Source organism: Phyllostomus discolor, chromosome 13 (assembly GCF_004126475.2).
Source record: "Phyllostomus discolor isolate MPI-MPIP mPhyDis1 chromosome 13, mPhyDis1.pri.v3, whole genome shotgun sequence".
Classification (NCBI taxonomy): Eukaryota; Metazoa; Chordata; class Mammalia; order Chiroptera; family Phyllostomidae; genus Phyllostomus; species Phyllostomus discolor.
Genome location: NC_040915.2, coordinates 8206398 through 8234349, shown reverse-complemented (window position 1 = coordinate 8234349; position 27952 = coordinate 8206398). Strand labels below are relative to the sequence as shown.

Genomic DNA, 27952 nt, shown 5'->3' with positions numbered 1-27952 from the left:
TTGTGTCTCAAATGCATTTAAACCAAATCCACGTTCATGTCTAAATAAGTAACTTAGTTCTAGCCTCTTGCCATACCATTTATAAAATTTGCAGAGTTTAAAAATAAATACTTTTCATATGACATAACCTTGTAAATTGAAGGTTTACATCTGGTAGTCAACCAAATAGGAATCTCTTCCAAAGCTGAAGGAAAAAAAATGAAGAGTAATTCAGAGAATGTTCTGAAGATTCCGCTCTAATGGGAATGTGACTAGGTCTGAGTTTTATGTATGTGTTGAACTTAGGAGTTAAGAGTTGACACCCTGCAAAGTAAGATGTTATTTCCCCTTATAATTTTCTATCAATACTTGAAATGTTTCCATTTTAAATATAAAAGAAAAACAGATTAAGGATAAAAATAGGTTTTGGATAAAAATAGGTTTTGAAGCAATATTCAAATAGACCATATACACCTACCCTCCAAATTGCCAATTAATAACTTAAAGGGAACCATCAGCACTAATTCTTCCAGTGTTAAATTTTGCTTAACAGAAGCTGTAGATATTGCCATCTTACAGTCTTCCAATAGAGAAGCTCTTAGCTTACTCAGCTAGTGTGAATATGACAAGACATTCTTGGGATTACTGAAACAGCTGTTTTAACTACTAGAAAGATTACACAAGTGACTTAACAGAATTTATACTTGTATTATTTTCCATTTTCTACACTACTTAAAGGCATAGGATAGCTTTGTATTAGCTTTCTACAATACTGTGTTTTAAATTTATCCAGTAAACTAAGATGCAGTACAACTTTTATACAACTTAGGAGATAAAAAAAAAATCTCCACAAGAGAAAGCAACTTAGTAGGCCCTGATATTAAAACATTTTTTCTAGAATAAACAGATAAGCAATCACATTAAAAGGCAGTTTTCGAATTATTTAAATTATACCAAGATTCCTTCCAAATATATGCCTTGTTCAGCCAATGCAACTAATTCTTATTCATTGCTAATAGTTGGGGCATGGATTTTTGGTAAATGTTATGGTTTTACTTTCTTCATTATCAAAAATCTTTTAAAGTGTTATCAAGCAGCAAAGTAAGTTGCATCAGCTCTCTGCTCACGGTAAACGTGCTAATGCCTCAAGGTAGAGGTGCGAACTGTGAAATCACAGAGGGTACAGTTCAACACTGAGCAGAACATGAAGAGACAGTAACAAGTGGCTTAAGTACAGAGCTGGACAGAAAGAACCAAACCACTTATGTCTATAAAACTGCTCGACTGAAACTAATATAGATGTGTTCAAAATAAAGTTTGAGATTATTATTGTTTAGAATCAAATTTGAAGAATTTCTTGATAAAATATAAATCTGTTCTTTTGAAACTGGAAATGAACTAGCAATTGATAAACAGCTAGAGACTTATTAACCCATCCTACACAGATAAGGAAATAAGTGACAAAGTCTCTTGCACTGAAGTTATGTATTTTAACAGCTTTACATGTAATATATATAAAAAACTGTAAGTGCTTTTCTCCAATTTAAAAATCTAAAGAATTCAAAAATAAGGCATTCAATATTTGAAAAAAGTACAGATTTACAAAATGTGTATATTCTGTCATGAAAACTCCACACCAACATTATACACTTGGAAAAAAATACAAACAGGATATATTACAAATTTATGTAAGCAATAACTTAGTTCACACCATGCAATAAAAAGTACATTAATCAAGATACACAAGCTTTTGTAGGTTCTAAACTGAAGGACTTTTGTTTTCTTTCTGCAGAATCCTTAAAACCTGTGGCACTTAAAATTTGTTAGCCTTTCTACTGAGAGGTAAATTATACACAACGATGATGAAAAAGATTAACAGACCAGTTGTCTATTATGAATCATTCCAGCTTTGTTCAACAATGGCTGAAACTCTTTTCTCATATTCTCGTTTGTTTTCCTGATAAAGCTGTGCTGCCTGACTATTGGCTGGACTGTTTGGATTGGGCTCATCCAGCAGAGACTAGAAGGAAAGAAGAAAAAACAGATTCACAGTTATTCTTTATATTAACATGGTCAGATAACATGCATAGAACTTATACAAAATGTCAGAAATTAGTATGTCTTGAATGTTTTTAGGTCTAAAAGACCGAAAGCCACTTTTCAGAAATGGTTTGATAACTACAATTAAGATTTCTGCTGCCAGAGAACTTAAGCTTCTAAAATAAACCACTCTCAAATGACTTAAGAACTCTGATTTCAAATAGACTAGGAAAAAAAGAACAATCTTCAGTATACTAACACATTAAACTAGGAAATAAGCAGTTTGATTTGGTTAATACACAACAATTTGAAAAGTTAATCTTGTTTCCTTTAATTGATAAAATATATACATCTAGTGGCAAAGTAATAGGAAGGTTATAAAGAATATTTATAAGCCCTGGCTGGCGTAGCTCAGTGGATTGAGCGTGGGCTGCGAACCAAAGTGTCGCAGATTCGATTCCCAGTCAGGGCACATGCCTGGGTTGCAGGCCATGGTCCCCAGCAACCGCACATTGATGTCTGTCTGTCTGTCTCTCTCCCTTCCCTCTCTAAAAATAAATAAATTAAATCTTAAAAAAGAAAAAGAATATTTATAAGATGACCCTAATTAAAGCAGGTGTGATAAGCTCTAAAAAGATCACAAAACAAAATGTTCCTTCTGCTCCCCTCAAATCCACGTAACTAAAACACAACTATGGACCATTCTGCCAGAGTGACACAGAATTTCTTGGATGAGGCAGCATACTCAACGCTTCTCTGCACTTGACGGTTTCCTGAGGTCCCTATGGTTTTCTAAGCAATCATCTTCATCTGTCCCCAAGATTTTTCATTCTCCTCCACAATCTCTGGCTATACCTTCATGGTATGAGTAACACTTGAGCTCTTGCAACATTTACTTACACATGAGCAAGAAAATAATGGTGGATTTGATATAAGTTGGTCACTAAGGAAAAAGCAGACCAGCCGTCTGAGAATCATGGGTTTTTGTTTGAGCCCTGCCACTGGTGACCTGGGTGGGTGCTGGGAAGGTCTGTTTGCTCACTTGGTCTTTAGATTATACCTAAAGGAGCCAAATGGACCACACATGGCCTTGAAAAATTATGATGCATCTTAACACACTTACCTGAATTGACGTTAAAATAGAAGACACATCGTATGTTGGACTCCATCGATTCTGAAGGATATCTAAACATATGCTACCGTCAGCATACACTGCAAAGACAACACTAAAACTGGTTACACATTAACTCTACAAGGTACACATCTAAAAGGTAAGACTCTTAACTATAAACAGAGTGCTTGGCACAGACAAGTTTTGAACATTAGACAACAGCTAAACCCCCTTTTGTCTCGTAGGGAAACCAGTCGTAAACTAAGGTCTCTTACTTTGTTACCTTTTCATCAGGAGGCTGAGTGAGACTAAACTTTTCCAACACACCATATAGCAAATCTGTTTAAATTCTGTATTTCTACAAGACTGTCAGCTGATTTCTCAAAAGAAACTTGCAGGCTAGAAGGGATTGGTAAGAAATATTCAAAGTCATGAAAAGCAGGGACCTACAGCCAAGACTGCTCTACCCAGCAAAGATATCTTTAGAATCGAAGGGCAGATAAAAAGCTTCCCAGACAAGGAAAAACTATAGGAGTTCATCATCACCATACCACTATTATATGAAATGTTAAAGGGATTTAAGATCAAAACTATGAGCAATAAAATGGCAACAAATACATATCAACAAGTGAATCAAGAAAACTAAGCAAACAAGAACAGAGACAGAATCATGGATAGAGTGTTTTGATGGTTGCCAGTTGGGAAAGGGATATGGGGGAATGGGTGAAGTGGTGACAGGATGAAGAAGTACAAATAGGTAGTTACAGAATAGCCATGGAGATGTCAAGTATAGTATAGGAAATGAGTAGCCAAAGAACTTCTACACATGACCCATGAACAGTGGTGTGTGGACTGCCTGAGGCAGTGGGGGTTGCTGGGTAAAAAGGGTGGCAGAGGAGGAAAAATTGGGACAACCGTAATAACAGAATCAATAAAATATAATTTTTTAAAAAGAAATGAATGAAAACTTCTGTATTTCTAAGCATTTTTAAATAAAATTCTGAAAAGTTTCTTCTATAAAAAAATGAAAAGAAAAAAGTTTCTTCTTTAACAGCAATTCTACTCTCAGATATTACTTTAAAAGAAATAATAATGGACATGCAAAGTTTTATTTACATGTGTTCACTACAATACTATTTATAAAAGCTGAAAATTGGAAACTACCTTGTGGTCTGTAAATAGGGCACTGGCTAAATAGTACATTCATATAACCCCAATACCCTTAACAGCCAGCAGAAATAATATACATCTACCCTATACCAACCAATGTAGAAAGATATTCATAATATATTACACATCAATTCTCCACTTATTTATATAATTCCATTTGTGTAAAGAATTACATATAAAAATATTTTCATTTGAGATACATGCAGTTACACACACACTTGTAAGACTAAGTGACAAAATATAAGTAATAGATATGTGTAGATAGTAGGATTATGAAGGATCTTATTTTCTTTTTCTTGTATTTTGTGATTTGTTTTTGCACTGAGTATGCATTCCTTATAAAATTTAAAAAATAAAAATCAAGTAATATGTTTTAGAAGTCTAATACTTGGGAGGCGTTTCCCTCATCTCTTGAACTCGTTATGTGGAAATACAATGAACATAATAAATGTTTATCCATTTACAAGACTATACATCTGTATGACAAATTTCCAGAAGTAGAACTGCTGCTGTGTTGAGGAAGGGTAAATGAATATAAATGTTATAGATACTGCCAGCTTGTAGAAAGCTTCATGGAGCAAGCCAGATCACTCTATATAAAAATAGCAATGCAGTTTTGGGGGGAACAGGAGGCAAAAATTACACTTAAGTACTGTCATTCCACGGGACTCTGTGCTCACTCTTCCTATTCCTTTCTTCCCTTTACATACCCTCTGGGCAATGCTATTCACTCCCGTGGCCTCGATCACTATCATGTGCTAGGTACTTCCACTGTTAGCTTTAGACCAGATTCTAACTCTCACCTTAAAAGGAGCATAGTCAACCACTACTGTGATCCACAGGAATATCAAATTTAGGGAGCCCAAAGCAAAAACCATCACCTCTATAAATCTCATAAAAGTTTAAGATGATTTTAAAGTTTTCAACTAGTAACTATTTATGAGAAATAATCACAAAGTAAACAAGAAACGAAATATGCTACATCCATACAATGGATTATAATTCAGGAATAAAAGGAACTGAAGTACAGATATGTGTTACAATGTAGATGAACCCTGAAAGCTATGCTTGCTAGCTTAAGTTAGTCACAAAGAACCACATCTATTATATGATTCCATTTACAGGAAAACTCCAGAAGAGGCAAATCTATAGGAACAGAAAATAAATCAGCAGTTGCTTAGGGCTGGAGGGGTTGGGAGAAATGGGGAGTGACTGCTAACAAGCACAAGTGTGGTATGCACAAGAAGCAACCACATACTGATGTTTCCCTCCCTCTCTTTCTCCTTCCCTTCCCCCTCTCTAAAAATAAAATCTAGCCCTGGCTGGCACGGCTCAGTAGATTGAGTGTGGGCTGTGAACCAAAGTGTCGCAGGTTCGATTCCCAGTCTGGGTACATGCCTGGGTTGCAGGCCATTACCCCCAGCAACTGCACATTGATGTTTTCCTCCCTCTCTCTCTCTCTCTCTCTCCCTCCCTCCCTTCCCTCTCTAAAAATAAATAAACAAAAATCTTTAAAAAAACAGCCCTGGCTGGCGTAGCTCAGTGGATTGAGCGTGGGCTGGGAACCAAAGTATCCCAGGTTCCATTCCCAGCCAGGGTACATTCCTGGGTTGCAGGCCATAGCTCCCAGCAACCGCACATTGATGTCTCTGTCTCTCTCTCCCCCTGCCTTCCCTCCCTAAAAATAAATAAATAAAATCTTAAAAAAAAAATCTTTAAAAAAATAAATAAAAATAAAAAATTTTAAAAAGAAAAATATTCATGTATATAAAAAATTACTTGACATAAAACATACCAATTTTGTGCAGTTATTTGTATTTTAAAAAAAGCTAAATTTTCAGTGACAAATTCTTTTCTGCATCGTTCACATTTCTACAAATATATTACTTTAAAATCAGAAATCATTAAAACAAAACAACTTTATCTCAAATTTGGAACCTGGGTAAGGTTCCAGATTACAAAAAATGTGGCTAACACTGACATGGAAGCAACATCTAGAAGTGGGCTCTGAGAGTTGAGAAGTATGGGGTAAGATTGAGGAGGAAGGAAACAACCCCCCCCATCATTTACAAAGTCTAGTAAGTTGCTACTTACCATTTGGATGAAACATTTTGGATAAAAACCTAACAGTTGGCGGTTTATTTGGATATTCTTCAGAAAATTCTATTACTAGTTTAAAAGTACCTAGATAGAAAACAAACCAAAATAATTATAGTAAAGACAACCACAATTTTAAAACCTCTTCATCAATGATTTCTCAGCCCATACTGGCTTTTGCACCACATAAAAATTAACGTGAATTCTGGGTCAGTACATAAAACATACTAATATACTTGTATTTATGTCAAACTGATAACACCCAACACTGATGAGCACTCAGGGAACTAATCTGTCAGTTTTAAAAGGCAATTTGGTCCTAGCTACCAGAACTTAAAATGTACATCAGGAGAAATACAGGTAGTTAAATAACGAGGCTGTAGTTAACAGTCCAGAAGGGATGAGCCCAGAGGATTCTGAGAGCAGGAGGCTATCACATGACAGAGCTTAGATTGAAGTCATGGTGCTAACGTGAAAGGTCCATTCTGGCCCGTGACAATCCCTACACTTTGGGATATCAGGAATCAGTAAGCATCAGGGTAACTGCTGACTTTTGTTGGTTATAAATCAACATGATACATTTTGGTCAGTCTGTATCAGTAGTTTCTGGTCAAGAGAAACCTATGCATTTTTCCAAAATCACCCATTTGCAGCAAAGTAAATCTGTTCATAGTGAACAAATAACTCTCAACTTCAATCCAAATCTACTCCACAGAAATAACACTATTACTGGTTTTGGGTTTGTCTTTCTAGACGACTTTTGTGTTTAGTCTCTATTTAGAGTCCTTTTATTTTGAGGAAATTCACCTCAAAGGTGAGTTGGTTGGAGAGGTCCTCCCTCTAATTCCAACTCCTTGGACATGCTTATTCCTAATGAAGTCAGTAAAAATCTTTTTAAAAATCTAAAAACAACAAACAAACAAACAAACAAACCCCCCAAACAACAAAAACCCTTAAATAACCTAAATTCTAAGCTTAAATATTTCATATTTATATTCTTCATTTCATTAGTCATATATTTGGTATACAAACTCTACCTCTGTGTTTTTTGTTGTTTGGAAATTTGGGATTAGGTAGACCAAAGATGTAAGTAAACTCAAAGGTGGTTATCTACTTCACATTTTGGTATATTAACAGAGGTACTATTAAAATATATAGTTAAATTAGCAAAGACAGCCTTACACCTAATTATGTATTTTTAAAGCTTACATTTTGATTTTCTTAATTACAAAAATGTACCATGTAAAAATTGCAAGCAAACACAAATGTAAAAGTTATTTTTAAACTTATTTTTTCATATTATGGGGTCTGAGATCCCCTTGTACACTCTTACTCCCAACAATCACCAAGTTTCCAATGTGAAGGCACTGAATGTGAAGCTGGAAAGAGATGCATGTAATAGCATATTATTTTGATATCACCACCAAAAATAAAAGTAATTTCATTTTTAAATGCTGGCTCTCTAATAATCAGTTTGCAACAAATCCCTACAAGCTGCCTCCAGCTCACCACTGGCCATAACTATTAATATGCATTGTATTAGAAATTGTAACCAGAAAATCTTAAAATATATATATCATTAGTAACTACAGACTCATTACACATTTGCCTAAGTAACACTTAATGAAAAAATAACTATCTTCCCCCAAAGCTAGTGAGAAGTGAAGCACTGTTTTTACATTTTTGCAAATTTCTTTAATGGCTGCCTTAACAGAAGACAGCTGGATTCTCTTAGCCGCTTCTGCACTCAATCTGTTGCAATATGCTGTTTTGGTTGAAGAACATGAAGAAAATCAGGCATCACACAATTACATAAATGAAAAAATTAAGTACCATATTTTGCCATGTATAATGTGCATTTTACCCAAATTTTTGAGGAATAAGAGTGTGCATTATGCATGGGTAATACCTGAACTACTTTATATCTGTTCTTTTGTTTTGTAATTATTTATTACATAAAATTTCTTATATGTTCTAAAATAAATGCTAAAATTCCTTTATAATACAAAAACAAGTATCTAAATATAAATAATCAAATTAAAAAATTAAAACAAAAGATTGTTTTCCTGAAAGTTTGGGCCAAAAATGTGGGTACCCAACATACATGGGGGTGCATTATACATGGCAAAATACGGTATTTTCATAGCCTTTCCAGATAATTGCAGGTTTCTTTTGATATTACACCAAAGAAATGGTAGGTTTTTTAAAGGTTAGTCGCAATGTAAAATCTGAAACCATATATATAATTAAACCTTTTGTGTCATTTATATTTGGAAAACATTAGTTCATTTTTATACAACTTTTCCAAATGTCACCATATTCCATTATACACCATCCCCCCAAAAATCACAATAGGTAACACTACCTACTGACCTCATCAGAGAAATCTTAAAAGTATTGGGAAGCTGTCATTTCATCAGCAGCAACAAGTACTGTCAGCTGCCTTCCATGACCTAACAGCTCACTTAGGCCATTTCTGAGAACATGTCTGCCAAGTACTCAAACCTAAAGAATCAGTCTGTCTGTCAGTCATTCTTTCAAGTAAAAATGTTCCATGAGAAAAGCGAAAGTTCAAGTTGCAACCCTAACAACTGCAGAAGTGCTTTTCCTCAAGACAATCACCATACTCTGGTACACAAGAAGTGCTGTATGCATACTTCCCACTTCATCACAGAGTATTATGAAAAGATCTATCTATACTCAAGGGTCAGAATTTATAGTATTAGTAACTTACACTTTTCATCAGGACTTTTTAAAGTGAATACTGGTGTCTTTTAAAATGCAGAAAGTATGAAGACTATTAGTACCATTTGGTCCACTGTCTTGATTTGTGCCAAGACACTAAACTGCTTGGGTCCAGTTTTAGTCACTAATATGCTTTTGTACCATCAGTGTAAATGCCAATACAGTGAGGCAAACAATGTTTTTGTACTGCTATGAAGACAGTTTTGATCACGTGAAATCCCTGAAAGGGTCTCAGGGACCTTAAGGAGTTTATGGACCACCCTTGAGAAGACCAGATATAGAGTAAAAAGCTTAAGTCCTTTAAGTGCCTCTCTTTAATTCCTAACCTCAACCTAGAGATAACCACTTATAACAGTGTGGTACATAACCCTTTAACATACACACACTCTTGCATGTATGTACTTAGTAAAAGCGTGATACTGCAACATACATTATTCTGTAATGTTGTCTTGTTCAGTCTACCTTATTCCTGAAGAAGTTTATAATACTGCCCTAATCAGTCTGGCTCAGTTGGTTGGGTATCATCCCACAAAGTGAAAGGTCATCAAGGTTGCCAATTTGATTCACAGTCAGGGCACACACCTGGAGTACAGATTCAGTTCCCAGATGGGATGTGTACGTAGGACAGTGTTTCTCTCCCTCTCCTCCTCCCTCCTTTCCCCTCTCCAAAAATAAAATAAATAAAATCCTACAAAAAGGGGGGGGGGGACTGCAAAATATGCCTTTTTAAACAAAAAGTATTATATAACACGAGAGAGTCTAGCTGTATCATAATTTGCTGTGTCCTCTATTGGGCATTCAGGTCATCTCCTTAAAAAATGGTGCTGCAATCAATCGCACAAATATCCTTGCTGCATTAATGCTGAAGCCATTCTGATAATTAAAACAAAACTTAAAATTTTTTAAATAAAAAAATGCTATAATTAGGGAAAATATGGTTAAAATCAATTTGAGAAGCTCCACTATAAATATATATTAAAATGAGTTTTCCATTTCCCTGGCTCTTGGTGGAAACCCTGAATTTAGGATGTCAAAGATTATGCAGAATACTATTTACAGGTATTGAATGCCAGCTGAATGTGAATCTACTGGCAGATTTATTTATTTATTTAAAGATTTTATTCATTTTTAGGGAGAGGAGAAGGGAGAGACACATGGAGAGAAACATCAATGTGTGGTTGCCTCCCGTGCGCCCCCTGCTGGGTACCTGGCCTGCAACCCAGGCATGTGACCTAGACTGGGAATTGAACCTGTGACCCTTTGGTTTGCAGGCTGGCATTCAATCCACTGAGCCACAACAGCCAGGGCAGCTATGTATATTTAATGACAATTTCAGCTCAACATCCCTACCAATATAGGTAACAAAGAAAGAAGAAAAAAAGCATGATTATCCTCCTGCTATTTACCTCAGGAACATGTTAGCATGCTGCAAGGCCCTGAAATTAAAACTATTCTTAACATGGACTCTACCAGCTGGGCTTACAGTTTTATAGCCAAATATCAAAGTAACAAGAGTAACTGGCAACCAAAGCTGGTCAAGCTGATGGGGAAAGCAAGTCCTGTAAACTAAAATTCTCAGTAGCAGTATTTAGTTTTAATTTGATCTATTAACAAAAAATAAATTTAAGTAGATACACTGGTATCACAATTTCCTACTTAAAAAGCCTCTTAATAGTAAAGAAAACATAAAGAGAACAACTTACCATCTTCAAAGGGTGTCCCTTCTGGTCTGAAAACAAGAAGAGTTCTGATTAAAAAAAGGTTTTCCTTCCTTCATTCTGCTTTTTCCTGATTTTCAAGAGTGAAAAAGGATCAACTCAAAACAGAAAGTGGGGGCTCATTCTGATGATTTGTGGAGTTTTTAAGACACTAGTTTAATATATCTTAACCCTAGATTTTCATAGATTAGGCATGAAAAGTAACATTTTCTGAATTTTCCTTTTACAAAAAGCCATAATTTTAACACAAAAATTTCAGTTCGTAAATACCAACCAGTCATTTTTGTAAATGTGTATTCTTACAAGGTCCTATCTTAATGTTACATCAGTAAAATGAAAAGCAATACCCTTTAGTTTAAGATAAGTATGACACCAAGACAGAGTATTCTGCTTTTCAACAGAACAATTTCTTGTTCAAACTGGATAAACGTAACAGAATTATCAAGAAGGCGTTTCTTTTGCTCCAATCTTCTTCTTGCCTCCATATATCAATTTCATCTTTCCTAAGCAGCAGCATGAAGCTTGTTACTTGCATATTCAGGATCCCAAAGCAAGTTAGCATGAATTTAATATAATCACTTTAGAACAGAAACTATGCTCATTTTTCCACTAGTTTTTAAGGTGGACTCTTTTAACTAATTCAGAGGCAAATCAGAATTGCTCATGAAAGACTTCCCCTTCAAAGTTCTAGTGCAAAACCCTAGTTTAAAAACAGTAAAAGAAAAAAGATCAAGTGTGAAAAAAACCAAAGTTAAGGAAATTTTAAATTAGAAAACATTTATGCTATATATAATAAGTAAAATGTAAGACCGTTACTCAAAGACTCCTTTCAGCTACAGGAATTTGTTTGTATCCAGATTTGCTTCAGATATGATTTGTGCTTCACAGATAACCTTTTTAAATGAATTGAATGTAAGGCTCTCCACCAGCCTCCCCTCCAAAAAAAAAAAAAAAAAGATTTTCTTCATTGTGGTGGTCTGGAACCAAACCTGCACTATCTCTGAGGTCTGCCTGTGTGTTTCACACTGGCTGTGAAACAATTTTCATTTAAATTCTCGCCACAGTAAGATCTTGGTATTTTTTGGTTCCTAGCCTTTTGTAGAAACACTTTCTTGGTACAGTTGGTACAAAATTAAAACCCAAAGTCATTTTCCTCATTCCACCTCAACCTCTTTTCCTAGCTGCACATTTTTTTCTTAAAGAATCACCACATCTATTAGTTGTTTTATCTCTAAACTCACCCAAATATAACTGCATTCCACTGCATGATGTTGTTTTCAGATGGTGCGCCACTGACACCCACAGGTGGGTCCTCTTGCAATCTAAAAATCCATCGTAGTAATTTTAAAATTTGAACATTCGAGTCACTAAAAAGTCCAAACATAACACCTATAGACTCTATACTATCTACTCTGAGACATAAACTAAATTTACTTCCTTGTTCTTGTGCTGAACTGGAATAAACAATCTGACAAAAAGAAAAAAAAATCGACCAGCTATAAACTTATCAGATACAGCTCCAAATTATCAAATTTTCCAAAGGGCTTGGGAGTATCCCTCTTCAAAAATCATCAAGGTGAAGATATCTTCCAAGAATAGAGGTGTACAGGCTGCCCTCAACCAAAAATAAATACCTCAAGTGCCAAAAACATGTTTACAGAACCATCAATTTTGCTATTGTAATGCAGAGACTGAGAGCCCTAACCAAGCCATTTTGTGCAAAAAGGCCACCAACCCCCCCCCCCCCCAACACAAAAAATTCCTCAGTGTAACCACTACTTATATTCAATTTGGATAGGAAACTAGTTTTAGGCACGAAAGTTACTTTGTCCCATTTGCTTCAACTAGCAATGGCTTTAAAATAATCAAAGGTTCAATCAGGTTTTCTGTCCCTTCCCATTTTAGAGGCTCTGCACTAACACTAAATCTACCTCTCAGATCAGGAGACTCAATACAAAGCTCCCTTCCAACGTTTGTCACAAATTCTTGTAACCTGAAGACCCTTGGAGAACTACCAAAGGTACCGTGTGTCCAACTTGGAATAAAGCAGAGAAAGATGTAATACACACACACACACACACAATGAAATAGAATAAAGCAGAGAATAGCAGTTAAGATCTGGTAGTTTTATTATTGGAATTTCACTCATCCGAATTTCAGCTAATCTGTAAATCTACCGATTTCAAACTTTAGAAGATGATTTTACACGAAATACGAAATCCCCTTTTAAAGACTCAGCAAAAAGTAAACGCTACATTTTCTCTCTCTCCACATACACATATGCCATAATTGTCCGGCGGTACGACACTGAAATTAATCCACATAAAAACGGTTGTTTTTTTTTTTAGTCAACCTCAAGATTGAGCCGCCCTGAACAGAAGCCTTCCAAGAAGTATGCTGCCCGACGCACACCGAAGGGAACCAGCTAAGAGAAATTACGAACAAATTCAATGATATATTGGCCAAAGCCCAAAACAATGGCTTCCGAAGGCCTCACCGACAGCCTCGCCACCCCGAGGTTGAAGACTTCCTGAGTGGCTAATCGAACTTTTCAGACCAGATACTTTGTCTCCATCAGGGCGGGTCCTCTCAGAAAAACCTTACAAAAACGTGCAGAGGATCGCTGCGCTAAGTTTTTTCCCTTTGCCCCGCACCTCCAAGGAAAAGGTAAACAACTGAAAAAGTCACTTCCTCCTCGCTAGCCCCCACACCTCCTCGCCAGCGCCCGCCACACCTCCCCACCAAATCCCGCGTCGCAAAGGGAGACCTGGAGGCGCGGGTCAGCGCCCGGCCCGGGGAAGGCGCTCCCTCAGACTTCGGGGCTGCACACAGGGCTCCGCGCACCCGGCCCCGGGCGCGCTCCCAGCGGGCCATGGCAGGCGGCGGCGCGGCCCGCGCCCAGGTCCCTAAGCCAGTTCTCAAGGTCCTCTCGGGCGGGGGGGAGGGGAAGGAGTCGAGTTTCGGGGGCTGGGTTAACCACCTCCCGGCCTGGCGCGGCAGACCCCACCCTCATTGCGGAGGGGGGGCGCCGTGCGCCCCGACGCTCCCCCTCCGAGCAGACCGCAGGGCCCGAGAACAAAGCTGATTGGCGCAGCGAGCGGGGAAAGCGCTGCTGCAAGGGTTCGCCTTGCGGGCTTAGGGAGGGGCACAGTACGGTGAGGATCAGGGGCTTGGGTTGGGGGCGGGGGGGGGAGAGGTTTGACCCTCGGGCAGCGGGCCCAACCGGGCAGCGGGGACTCCTGGGAGCCCGTAGCCCTCTTTTCACTTCTGAGGTGGACGCACACCGAAAATTTCTTACGTCAGAGGAGCGAGCAAAAAGGATGAGGGAGTGCGAACGGGCGTTAGAACTGGCCTCCGGCCGCTCCCCCAGAGCCCACAGCCAGCCCGGAGGATCACGAAGGGAAGGTGTCCGGGATCCCCGCCCTGTAGGCCCGTAGCTCTGGGGAGCAACCTTCACCCCAGGCGAAGGGGAAGGGCCTTACCGCTTGAAATCCCGCATAAGCCTCCTCCGGGCGGGGGTCGACATGCTCCACAACTGCCCCGCAGTCCGTCTGAAAGAAAAGAGTCCCGCGCAGCCCCCCCACCCCCCGGCGCGGCGGCCGAATCACTGCGGGTCACCGCCACCGAGGCTGCACAAACAACCCTGCAATGACGTCTCCCTCCGCCGCCTCCAGATCCCTCCGCCCTCCGCCAGTACCACAGAGTGTGTGAGGGGTAGAAACATGGGGAAGAACGTATGAGAGCTCCTGTGGGGGATTTTCTGCAAGGGGTTATCTATTTTGCCTTCCTCAAGTAATGGGAAAATTAGTATTTTCTGTGTTCAGACTAGGCATTGTGGATTAAGAGACACCGAAAGAAAAACATCATCCTGTCTCTCCCCCTTTCGTTGACTTAGGTCCGACCAAGTGGGGAAAAGGAGGACGCAAGCGGGGCCAGAGATTTCAGGGAAAGGCAGTGGGGTGACGTAAGGCCACGTGACCGCTGGCGGCGTTGTCAACAATCCACCCTTGAGGGGGAGGTGGCGAAGTATCTAGAACCACGTGCCTTTATGACGCGATTGGGACTGGTCGCGTGAGAGCGTCCGCTGGATCTGAGTTTCAACCAGGTAGATGAAACTGGTAGTTAGGTAGACTGGACTGAGGACGGGCCAACATCCTTACTAGTTTCCCAAGCATTTGGTGCCTTGAACAGGAAGAGCAGTAGAAGTGGAAGAAGTCATGGAAAGCAAAGCTTGTTTTGCTTAAGTCTTTAAAACAAAGCTGAAAATAATTTGGATTTAAACTCCCCTCTGGTTGGTTCAAGGGCCTATCAAATCTGGTCATAGGGAAGAAAAAGTGAAGAGACCTCCACTTTTTCTAGTGAGTGAGGTGTTTAATGCTGAGGCCCATACGAAGTAAAAACCCCTGATGTGCTTCCTTAGAGGAACCAAATAGCCTGCGTGGGCATTGCAGTAGGGTTTCCAGGGTTGGAAATTCTGGACAAATATCAAAGAATGGTAGATTGTCCAAGCGTTGTTCACGCTCCCTAGGAATGACAAAGTTTGTTTTTCCCGTTTGAGGATTTGTGTCAGAATCCAGGGACTAGGCTATGATGGGGTGCTGTTGTCTTTGTCAAGAAGTATGGGGATGAGATCCCCAGAGAGCAGGATGTTGATGGGGGCTGGCTGTCAAAAGAACCTAGAAGTATGATTCAGATCTGGGAGACATCATAAAGACATGAGTGAGGATTCTATGACTTGGATAACTCATTTCAGGTCTTCTATAAGAGCAATTTAGGTGCAATTGCACCAGAATGCACTCCGCCCCCTCCCCCCCCCGCCCCCCCCCCCTCCCCCCCGCCACACACACACAGGAGTGGAGGGGTAGATCAGAGGTATTGACCCTTGTAGAGGACTCTGAACAATTTCTTATCTATTAGGGTAATTCTTCAGCTCAAAGCAGAATGGGAGGGTAGAATAAGCCTTTGCATTGCCCCAAGCTGCCTATAGTGTTCAATGAAACCAGAGAGGGTTAAGTTTCCCCCTTTCCTGGTATCTTCTGTGGATAAAAAATGAGCCACATACTAAACCTCACAAGCACCGGGGGCCTGCATGGTGGGCCTTACAATTTCAGAGACCTAAAGTAGCCTCCTAGGATGGTCTGAAATGAAAACCTCCTAACTAAAAGTGAGTCATGGAAGGTAGTCAGGCCCTACCTACCCAGGCTTGACTATTGTCTTTTTGCATCTATGATAACATTAGGAACGTCAGAGTAATCCCTTTTTCCAGACCCCTGGGGCAGTCTCCCGCTAGAACACGAGAATACTGAATCCCTCATTGTTTTCTTGTTCTCCGAATACCATCTTTATAAACCGTAAATGTTAACTATCCTATACTCACCAACGTAAAAGAAATATTTGAGTCTCCCTTTTACTTTTTATCCAGTCTGAGAGGTTTCCCTACTTGCCTTCTTCCACCTCCCTAATCAACAGTGAATTTCATGTTACCCCTTACATCTTTTCTTTTGATTCAGAATGGTAAAGCTACCATTTTTTTTATTAAGAAAAGCTTAGCATTTTCTTAATCCTTGAGATTTTGCTTCCTGGCACTGTCATCACTTTGGCTCAAGTAAACTAAAAAATTCTGTACATTTTTGGATGTTTCTTACATCAACACTCCCTTCAAACTCAGAATTCTATGTCTTGTTTTTGGTAACTGCCTTTGTGATCAAGTTAGCCAGGCCTAACTCTTTTCCTTTTTTAAAAAAAAAAAAAAAAGATTTTATTTCTTTTTAGGGAGAGGGGAAGGGAAGGAGAAAGAGAGGGAGAGAAATATCAATGTGTGGTTGCACCTCCCACACCTCCTCTTGGGGACCTGGTCCACAACCCATGTATGTGTCTTGACTGGGAATTGAACTGGCAACCCTTTGGTTTGCAGCCCGGGCTCACTCTGCTGAAATACACCAGCCAGGGTGGCAGGCTTAACTCTTGATAGGTCCTGCTGTTCATTCACAAATGTGATGCTTGAAATCATAAGCTGAATATTGTTTTTAACTCTTTTGCCTTCCTGCTATAGCAATCCTAACCTAACAGCTAAGGATGAAGATGCACTGGTAGGATTATATACAGTAAAGTGCTAAAGATAAACTTTAAAAAATCCATTATGTAATTTATCTAGCAATTTATAATTGTTTTGGAAACCTAGTTGATGATTTTCTAACATGAAATAACATTTTGACAAAATCAGTGAAGGTGTTTTCTTAAAGCCTTAGAACACCAGTGTATAAGCAAGAATCTTTGCCTGTTGTGGTTACCAGGCCTGCCATAACCTATTTGTAGTGTTAAAAAACAAAAATTCAATAGAGTAAATTTGAAGATCTGATTGGCTCCAATTAAGCCATTCATGAATTGGGCAGCATCTCATTTAGCAACTATAAAGCCACTCTTAAGTTTTACAAAATGAAAGGTTTTGTAGGAAGAAGGGGCGACAAGGGAGCTATTAACAAAAGAACAGAAAGGATTATTTTGGGGCAGGGACAACTTTCTTGGGGTGGGGGAAGACAAAAAGGATTTTATCATGCAAATTGTCTATTCTTTACATTAGAGGGGTGGGCAGGACCCATGTGATAGATTACTTCATTGGTGTTGACCAGGAAATTCCAGGTAACCAGTCTGGAATTTTCTGGTCTAGGTTGTTTTTGGGAGAGGTTGAAAAAGCAATTAGATTCGGTATTAAGTGTACGTTTGGTATCATGGTTTTTTAGCACAAGTGATGCCATTTTGGGCCTATGGCTCAGTAGATAGTTTTAAAGGTGTAATTTTATAGTGTAGTTCTGTAGCTCTAGACTGTGAGGTCATGGAGGGCAGGGACTCGGATTCATGCTTTGCTCCTTGCAAATATTTTAAGTCTACAAATTTAATAGACTTTAGCAGCATAGAAACACTTGGTAAGTTTTTAAAATACCTATAATTTAAATTAGGCTCTCTGAGAGTAGGGCCTTTTGAAAAACTCACCTGATGTAATTTTAATGTGCATGGTAGAGTGAGACCAACTGGACTAGAATTTATTGGATAGTAATGATGTTTTCTCATTTAGGGAAAGTGAGACTTTTAACATTTAACACTTTTTACAAAAAAAAAAAAAATAAACTAAAGCCCCAAGAAAGTGGGTATTCCCTGGGAACTTGCTCAAGTGATATCCTTGGTATTCATTGGAGGCTGGAATGCCAGCAGAACGCCGAGTGTAGTTCTTAAGCAATTAGATAACAGCCTTCCCCCCCCCCCCCCGCCCCGTGCCCTTATATGTCCCTCTAAGTGTGTAGTAGAAGCCACTGAATTAGTTGCTTTTCCAAAAAGGGAGTTTTTTAAAAAAGGATTACTATGAGCTTGAAAAAAATTAAAAGCATATTGCAGGTGTTTAAGAAAGGTTCTTGATTTAAGAAGCATCTTCTCCCCAGCATAAGGGTGAAAAGTGCAAAATTGAGCTCAAACTCAGGCCTATGGAATATGGATGTAACTAGGTAACTCAGAAAACTACAACTACACTAGGCTTGCTTGGAAGTCTTCTTTTACAAGTCCGTAGTACCTACTTAATGACACCAGCCATCCTTTTAGGGCTCAGCACAAGCGGCAGGTGTTCTCTGGTGTGGGAAGAGGCAAAACGGGCTGGGCAAACTTGCGCCGCCGTTCCCCTTCCCTAGAGTATGTGCAGTCCTTCACACTGCAGTCAAGACGCCGCTTTGTGACGCCTCCCCCACCTCCGCTATAAACAAACTTTGTGAGAAGGTCCCAACTGGGCGTTTTGCAACCACTAATCCCTACCCGCAACACCAAGCGAACTTCCACTTCACGCACACCAAGAGCTGGTCTTCGCTTCTTATTTTCTTTTCCGGGTCAGGAAGCCGGGTCTATGTTCCGGTCTTGCGCAGTCGGCCGCAAGCGCGAGGCCGGCGGCATCGTTGCCATGGTAATGGGTGGCTCGGAGCTAGTGGGGCTAGCCGTCTAAGTAGGGCTGGGACTACGCGGGTCCCGACCCCCTGGACTACAGAATGGGCTGAGGCGGTGGCGGCTGCCCAGACGAGGTCGTCTGCCGCCGGCGAGGCTCGCGACACTGGTCTGGGACCATAAGACATCTGGTTTGAGGAGCGGGCGGTACCGAGGTTTTCTTGGGTCTCGGGGACAGACCTGTGGGCGACTGCAGTATTGCGGGAACCTCCTATTTGACACGAGCATGACAGGAAGTGGGAAGAACAACCCTCGCCCCCATGACGGATGTTGACAGGTAGTGAAGGAATCTTAAAACTTAGTGTTGATGATAATAACCGAGACAACGGAGGCTCCCGAAGTTCTGGTGAGGGCCCAGGCCCTACAAAGACACCTTACTGCCGAGCTGGCAGTTTCCAAAGATAAACGATGTCTGTGGAAACGATTCTTATTTTTCCTATGTTTCTATATTTTAAAGTATGGGTTTATTGTGGAAATGCATTGTCAAGCTTGAATAAATAAAATTAAAATGTTTAACATTTCCTTTCTTTGTTTCTATGAAGAAGAAGCCGAGCTTAAGAATGGAGATGTATGAAACCCTTGGAAAAGTGGGAGAGGGAAGTTATGGAACAGTTATGAAGTGTAAACATAAGGATACCGGGCAGATAGTGGCCATTAAGATATTTTATGAGAAACCAGAAAAATCTGTCAACAAAATTGCAATGAGAGAAATAAAGTTCCTAAAGGTTTGCTTCTTTTGCCTGAGTTGCTCTTTGTAAGTGAAAAGAGAAATAGTTACGGGAAAAAATTATATAAGGGATATTTCAGTTAACATGTATATTAAGACAGGTAATAGAAAAACAAGTGTGACACTTTACCTAATTGTCTACGTTTTATAATTTTATAGTGACACAAGATATATGTGCTTATGTGACAAAAGGTATGCCAAATATTGTGAAATAATTATTCAGAAGTGTCCAGGTATAATGCTTAATAAAAATGTCTGGTTTGTGCAAGGCATTGTGCCAGATGCTGAGACTAAAATGAGGTAAAAGACAGTAACTGCTCTCGGGATTTTCATTATTTAATCAGAAAGACAGTAAGGCATATAAAATAATGATGAATAAAAAGTTGTTCATAATAAATGCCAAGTGATTAAGACAAGGCTATGGTGTGTAGGGAAGGTTTCTTGGAAGAATTGGGACATGAATTTGGCTTTAAGCGATGTGTGGAATTTACGTAAGAGAGAGAAACTTGTATTACAGGTTAACGGAACGGCATAGGCTCAGAGAGGCTAAAGCAGGATAAAGGACAAAGAGCAGAGACATTTGCCTGTAATACTTCCTGTACCGAAATAGAAAGAGGTGGGATTAGAGAAGTAAATTGGAGGTAGGTTTTGCAGTCTTGTCTTCTGGGCTAAAGAATTAAAATCTGAGTTTCTATGAGGATGAACTTTTTAAACTCAGAGTAAAGAGATTCTATAAATGTAAATCTGGCACTATTTTTTAGAATAGATTGGAGAACTCAGTAAAAATAGGGAGGCCTGTTATATGAGTTTGGTTAGGGATACAGTTTAATTCAGGATATGTAAATGTGAGGGCCCCAGCTGGAATGCAGCACTTTGAATGGAAAGTAAAATGTAATATATTGCAAAAGTAGACACTAAAGAGTGTAGAAGGAAGTAGAACAGAGGAAGTCAAAGGTATCTTTGAGATTTGGTGAGTGCTGTCATTGATGGAAATTTGAAAGACCTCAAAGAGACCTAGTTTGGGAACTAGTTCACTTTTAGAAATGTTGAATTTGAGGTGACAGGAGTACATTTAAGTAGAGATGACCCATGGGCTCTTAGAGATGGGGAACCATATCAGGAGAGATCAGGGAAAAAGATAAGATTTTGTGTAGGTCTGACAGGTCAACCCTGGGGAAAGAACTCAGTTAGGAGTGTGAAGGAAGGAGCATTAACATCCCTTGGGGACTGGGTTCAAAACTAGTGATTTAAAAATATTTAAATATATATGTATTTTATATATTGGAATTCATCTAGATGATTCAAGGTTTATAACTTTGACATGTATTCTAGATGTTTTATGTAATGAAGAAAACAGATACTCTTCTTGCCCATTTTTATCTGATGCAAAAGTAATATTCTCTTTGTAAGTGTATATTAGATATGATGGATCAATTTGCTTTCTAAATAGAAGAAATATTATCAGGCATCTGTGGATTGTAGGAACTGCTCTATTTCTAGGCAATGAAAAGGAAAGTAAAAATCAGTAAAGATGTTAGAGTTTTGTGAAAGGTACCAGTCCTTATCCGGATGACCTAAAACATAATAATACTGTAAGGCAAACTGTTATGCACTGTAAATGAAAAATCGGATTAGAAGGAGAACTTTTCCCAGCCAATATCTTTCCCTTTCTTCAACTCTGTTGCATGTAAACTGATTATTTTTTTATTTAATCATTTTTTAAAGTTTTATTTATTTTTTAAAAGATTTTATTTATTAATTTTTAGAGAGGGAAGGGAGGGAGAGAGAGAGAGAGAGAGAGAGAGAGGAGAGAGAGAGAGAGAGAGAGAGAGAGAGAAACATCAATGTGCGGTTGCTGGGGGTAATGGCCTGCAACCCAGGCATGTACCCTGGCTGGGAATCGAACCTGGGACACTTTGGTTCCCAGCCCGCGCTCAATCCACTGAGCTATGCCAGCCAGGGCTAATTTTTATTTATTTTTAAACAGAGGGGAAGAGAGGGAGAGAAATATCTATGTGGGAGAGAAACGTCGATGGGTTGCCTCTCACACAGGACCCAAATGGGGACCGACCTGCAACCCAGGCATGTGCCCGGACCAGGAATTGAACCAGCAACCCTTCGCTTGTCAGAACAACACTCAACCAACTGAGCCACACTGGCCAGGGCTATTTAATCATTTTTAAAAGCCAATTATGTAGCAAAAACACAGAGATAAATTTGAAAATGTACTTAACTGTTATAATTATTATACAGACTATTTTGAGGTACCTTAACTATTTGTATTGGTACAAATACTATTTGTATTTGAATGTTTATTTCTTATAGAATTTTTAATTTAATTCCACAAGAGAGATGTCTTGGATTAGTTAACATTCTTAGTCTAAAAGGATTGTCATAATGACTTAATTTGAACTAAATTTTTATCTTCTGGAATTTCACTAAAGAAATGGCAGTGATTAGTGAGAATATCTGTATAAAAGTTATCTAGTAATGAAGGGGGAAAAGAGCAAACCACTTGAAAAGGGGTAATGGAGCATTTCTAGGGAGTGTCTTGGTTTATTTGAGAGTGTGCCTGATTCCTTACCCCTTGGTGGATCTTCCCTAATGCTTATTAATAACTCCCATTAACTCTTTACTGCTTTTGCCTTTAGAATAAATACTGGATAGGAGACGGGTAATTTTCCTTAGTTAAAAGGTTAATATTGTAGTGTCCAAAAGCAGTCATTTCTCTTTGCTACTGCCAGCATGTTGTCACTGCAGCACTCTGGCATCTGGCCCCCTAGGGAAATTGGGAACCAAAATAGGAAAGGCATCTGGCATTGCATTTTGGCATGTGTTTCTATTAGTCATGTTTTAAGGACTGGTTTTTGTATTAATACAGATAAGTAGAAAAATTGATATTGTCCAATGGGAATAAAGGCAAATAATTTTCATAAAAGTATAGTTTTTTAATGAATCCTACATTGAAAATATACCATTTAATTTTTAGCCAAATGAATAGATATTTTTGGTGATTTTTAAAAATCAAGAATTTGAGAGTTGATTATAATTAAATCAATGTATTATAAAGTAGAATAAGTAGCATAAAATATTAAAATGTTATTTGTTTCCTAAGGTGATACATGCCATTTTTTATATTTTGAAATTATTTTAACGGTGATTAATTCCAGTATGAAAAGATGTCATGTTGTTCAATAGAATAATGGACTATTATTTTATTCCAATAGAATAGAATAATGCTTAATAGAACAAAAATGTACCCACAAATAAGTGTATATTTATGAAAAGTCCTTATGGCTATAAGTTGATATTTCATATATCTGAAAAGTTTCTAGATATTTTGATACTCTATTGTTACAGTGTGATATCTTTTCTTATATTTGGAACTTAGATTTTACTCTCAAGAGTTTAGGACCAAACTTAGAGAATGATTAAGTCATGTAAATTCAGATTACATATTCAGTAGTATTGAAATCCCTGCTTATTTGAAAACATAAGGACCTTTTAAATTTCAGATGTTAAATTTAACCACAAATCATTCTGGTGAGGTGGCTCAGTTGCTTGGAGCTTCGTCCTGTTGTCCTGTGCACCAAAGGGTTGGGAGTTTTATTCCAGTTCAGGGCACATACCTAGGTTGTGGGTTAGATCCCCAGTCAGGGGTATGTAAGGGAGGCATTTGATCATGTTTCTCTCTCTCTGTCTTTCTTTCTCTCTCTCTCCCTCCCTTTACCCTCTCCCTCTCACCCCTTCTCTCTAAAATCAATAAACATAGCCTTGGTTGAGGATTAAAAATTTTTTTTAGTTTAGCCACAAATTAAACTAAAAAGTAGGAAGACATCTCTTAGCAGCATACCAACTTGCATTATAGTACATTAACTCTAAATTATTTTAATAAGCAATCAAATGCTAACAAAGTAAGGTAAAACATTTCCCTTTGTCCTATAAATATTAATTATGAAATAGTTAACATTTTCTTAAAATAGGAATGTAAGCAAATCAGTTGAGAAATCTGTTGAAATGCATGGAGGAAACAAAGCTGAGAATATTGCTACTTCTTTTTAATATGTCATAGGTGTTATATGTACAAATTATTATGCATGAAATAATTTATTAAAATTCTGTTTCTTTTGTCAATAGCAATTCCATCATGAAAATTTGGTCAATCTGATTGAAGTGTTTAGACAGAAAAAGAAAATTCATTTGGTGTTTGAATTTATTGACCACACAATATTAGATGAGTTACAACATTATTGTCATGGACTAGAGAATAAACGACTTAAAAAATACCTCTTCCAGATCATTCGAGCAATTGAATATCTTCACAATAATAATGTAAGTGCTACAGAATAAGCCAAACTATAGGATGTATATGAATGATAAGTACCCTTGAAACATTCTTCTGTTTATATTAAGGTTGTTAAAATTATTTTTCTGTACAATATTGACATCCTGAAAATAGGATCACTACCTTACATACAATTTAGTTGCAGAACCAAAATACATATTGAGTACCCAGTATTTATAGTTATAAGGCAGACAGTTATAGGCATGCTAAAGGAGGTATTAATAAGTTTGGTACAGAGTCAACTGAGGCATCTTTTATTAGAGACAGTACATTTAAAACATTGAAAGCTCTGCTGGCTCAAATGAAGGGAGGGTTAAGGAGGAACTGGAAAAGGCAAGGGGAGTGGCAAGTGAACATGGATGCCTTTAGGGGAAGAAAAGAGAAATATAGTAGCCAGGAGATACAAAGCCTTGTTTAACTTATGGAAAGTCAAGAAGGGAAAGAAGAGCAACTTGTCTGATTTTTGGTGTTGCCTTTAGCGTTGCCCAGTATGTATTTAGCTTAGTGGACTTTTATGGAGATGCTTTGTTCTCACCATGAGCTCTACTTTCTGGAATGTTAGGTGTTATTCAGGAAATGACAGGAAAAGCCTCAAAAGTAGTTTTATTAGTAAGTGATACAATTATAACATCTATATATATCTCAGACTTTTTCAGACATCCTAATTTATGATGTTCTCTCTTGCTAATAGTGCCTCACATTTTGCTGCTTTGAAAAAGTATGGTTGTGATAGCAACTGGAATTCAGATTGTAATTTCCTTGCCAGGTAGATCAGTGAGAGGCAGTATAACTCGAGAGTTAAGAGCACCCAGTCTTGGGAATCAGACTACCTTGGGTTTTCACCCACTGACTTATCTGTGGATAAACACACAACTTGTACACTTCACAACCTGCACAATGAAAGGTGGCAGCCCCATTACTCTATGGCCCCAAGAAAGTTGTCTAACCTCTCTGAGCTTCATTTCCTTTACCTGTGAAGGGCTACTGTTGTACTTCGCAGATTTTTTGTAAAGATCAAGTTAGGTAGTAGGCCTAAAGTGTTTAGCAGCTTGTCAGGCACATTTTAAGTGCCCAGTAATAGTGTTGGTAGGGAGTCCAGAATAGTGATGTTATCTGTATTTCTGCACTGCCATGTCTATCATAGACTTTAAAAATGTGTCTTGAATAAAGGGAGGTACCAGTATGGGCTAGACTGAGAGTAGAAAGCTTTGAAGAAGAGCTAAAACTAAAGTAAGTACAATTGTGAACTGTAACTATGATTTCACTAGGAGAAGAAACACATTCAGATAGGGCACCACTGTGAGAATAGAGGTCGGCCTGGGCAGAGAACTTCAGAGAGTGGTGATATATACACTTACAGAGACCAGGTAAGGGGAGATAAGATTGCACAGGTGCCCTGGGGAGAGGTTTTCAGGGCTTTGAAATCATCCTGAAGAGTTTGGACTTTTTCATGAGGATACTGGGAAACCATGGAAAGTTTTCAGTATTGCTTTGATAGGATTAAAAACAAAACATTATTTCAGCAAGAGGGGAGAATAAGTATGGAGAGGGACAGGGAGATCGGGGAGAGGCTGCTGTGACAGCCCAGAAATGAAGTTGTGAGGGCTCCAGCTAGCCTGGTGGTGGTGGGAAGGGGAGGAAGAATGGCAGTGGGAGGGACGGAAAGACTGTGACAGAGAAATGTCAGGATTTGGGAATGACCTAGATATGAGAGGGATGCAAACAGGGAAAAATTGAAGATAATTCCAATATTTTTAATTTGAGAGCAGGAGAATTGCAGTGCTGTTGGCAGCAACTGACTTTAGAAAGGGGAATTGCTTTCAGATGTATTGATATATTTCGAGGGACAATGAGAATGTTTAAGTAAAAATAGTGTTTAACCAATTGTATAATGTGGCCTTAAGAAGTTGTCAGAATTGGTTATACAGATTTGGGAATCTTCCTCTTGGAGACTCTGGTTGAGGAGGTAAGGGTGGACTACTCTCGAAGGGACAGAGAAAAGTGAAAGGTGGCCCTCGGCCCCAAGTACGAAGGAACGAAGGAACGTCTGTGAGCATGTGCGGGGGCAGCAGGGAAAGAGGCCTGGACAGGAGCCCCCACATTTTCATGTTTTCTTATTCTCATCCAGGACCTGGAGTAAAATTATCTCTGTCCCTCACCTCACAGAATGAGAACAAGAATTAAGGCAGTGGCTCATTAGAATAAATATTATACTTTTTATCTGGATATCTGGATGCTGGCCTTGATGGTTGAAGGCTATCTTCATGTTGACAAAAATCAAGAAAGGAAACCGTTATTTTCCTAATATCTCCAAATTCGAGGTGATTGAGTTTTTATATAACTGAAATGTCTGAGACATTCTCTGCCATGATACCCTGGGTCCCCCTCAATAAGAATCCATGAAGTCAGATACAGTTCAGTAACAGCAAAAGCGTTTTTTGTCTGGAAGTATTTATTTACCTTCTTTTATTTAATAATGAAAAGATTTTTTTATACTGGTTTCTAGGCAGCTCTGACAGAAATTTAGTGTTCAGTTGCAGTAACTAACTATAGGAACCTAGTTCATCTTTTTCATTTGGGTGGTTTTGTAATTTAAAGTTTTTATCTGGTTATTAATATAAGCCTCTTCAAAACCATTTAGAAGCAGTCAGAGTGTAAATGAGAATAGTTGGCCGCTTATGGGGTGGAGGTGGTGATTCCCTCATTTATTAATTCAACAATATTTACTGAACATTTTCTGGTAACAGATGTTGATTGTACTAGGTGCTGAGGACGCAGTCTCGAGTAAGAGACTTGGTTCCCACCTTTGGAGCTTATTAAATTTTATCCAATTTTCAGTAAACTTTGTTAATTATAAGTAATTCTGATTAATAATTAAAAACTATTAATCTTCCCTCACTCCAACCCCACTTCCTACTTCACAAAGCTCTGCTTCCCTAAATTTAGGTCATTTTTGCATATTTTCTTAACTCTTCTTTTGGATTTTAAACTCATAGTCTTTCAAACAAGGAATTATTCTTTGAGTAATATTGTTAACATTTCAATATTACTTAATATATTTTAATGTGTTGTTAATATTTAGGTATATGTGCTTCCTCTATTTTGTTTTTTGAAGTATTTTAAGTTATAGGCAACCTGACATTGTATCCCCAAATACTTCACTATATATCTCTTTAAAAAAGCATATTTTTATATAAATTCACAGTCATTACACCACATCTGCACAACTAACAATAATTTCCTAAGTCATTTAATATCAAATTTGTATTAAAATTTAGCCAATTGTTCCTAAAATGTTTTTTACAGATTTTACATTTATTGAAATCAGGATCCAATCAAGGACTCCACTTTCCATTTTTAGGGCAAATAGGGAATTCCCACTCTTGCAGTCTGCTTCAAACATCCTTATTCATCCTTCTGGAAGCTGTTGGCTTATTTTTTTCACATAGACATTAGCATTTAATTGTGTAACATTCAATTGGAAAGTTTATTAAATTGAAGCTCTAAGTGATTTAGAACCAGGCCCTCTGAGGCCATTAAAGGATATGGAAGTTCAAACCTTATTCTGAAATGGCTGTTTAAATTCAAGCGCATAGGGCTATATAGAGCAGAGGTATTGTAAATCAGATCATTAAGTGGAGTTTTACGTAGTTCTGGAGCATTCCACTAATAAGTAAAGGAGGATCAAACTCATTGTTTAAATCCAAACAATGATAGTTAACACAGTATACAAAATTAACTCAAAACGGATCAAAGATCTAATGTAAGAGCTAAAACTATAAAACTCTTAGAAGAAAACATAGGTAAAAACCTGTATGACTATGTATTAGGCAATAGTTCTTTAGAGATAACACCAAAAGCAATCAAGGACAAAATAGAGAAATTCTTCATTAAAATTAAAAATTTATGTGGACCAAAGGACCTCAAGGAAATAAAAAGACAGTTTAAAGAATGGGAGAAAATATTTACAAATCATACTATAACTGATGAACATCTAGTATTCAAGATATACAAAATACAACTCAAAATAAAAAGATAAC

General features: G+C 38.2%; 2 protein-coding genes across 8 annotated transcripts in view; one reads left to right on the top strand and one right to left on the bottom strand.

Moving 5' to 3' along the window:
• Positions 1–663: 663 nt before the first annotated feature.
• Positions 664–14512, bottom strand: UBE2B (ubiquitin conjugating enzyme E2 B). The gene is made up of 6 exons (XM_028527841.2): positions 14343–14512; positions 12102–12182; positions 10846–10871; positions 6395–6484; positions 3143–3231; positions 664–1999 (listed from the first exon to the last, which is right to left on the bottom strand). The coding sequence occupies exons 1-6, from the start codon at positions 14384–14386 to the stop codon at positions 1871–1873; spliced, it is 459 nt and encodes a 152-aa protein (XP_028383642.1). The 5' UTR covers positions 14387–14512; the 3' UTR covers positions 664–1870.
• A 106-nt stretch (positions 14513–14618) lies between these two features.
• The window catches only part of CDKL3 (cyclin dependent kinase like 3), a 43045-nt gene continuing 29711 nt past the window's right edge, over positions 14619–27952 (top strand). For 2 of the 7 annotated variants that reach the window (XM_036014016.1, XM_036014018.1), the window contains exons 1-3: positions 18751–19117; positions 19383–19565; positions 23705–23899. In XM_036014016.1, coding sequence (XP_035869909.1) covers positions 19401–19565; positions 23705–23899 — 360 coding nt within the window. In that variant the 5' untranslated portion in view covers positions 18751–19117; positions 19383–19400. Of the gene's footprint in view, positions 14966–18750; positions 19187–19382; positions 19566–23704; positions 23900–27952 lie in introns of those variants that run through there. The other 5 variants (XM_036014014.1, XM_036014015.1, XM_036014017.1 and 2 more) reach the window with 4 other exon arrangements.

What these genes read in the sequence shown, in the direction of transcription:
- UBE2B (XM_028527841.2), bottom strand. Translation starts at nt 14,386, where the DNA reads ATGTCGACCCCCGCCCGGAGGAGGCTTATGCGGGATTTCAAGCG. An exon ending in CTTATGCGGGATTTCAAGCG is followed by an intron (nt 12,183 to 14,342) that starts GTAAGGCCCTTC and finishes ATGGATTTTTAG; the next exon opens with ATTGCAAGAGGACCCACCTG. An exon ending in AGGGACACCCTTTGAAGATG is followed by an intron (nt 6,485 to 10,845) that starts GTAAGTTGTTCT and finishes TTTTCTATCTAG; the next exon opens with GTACTTTTAAACTAGTAATA.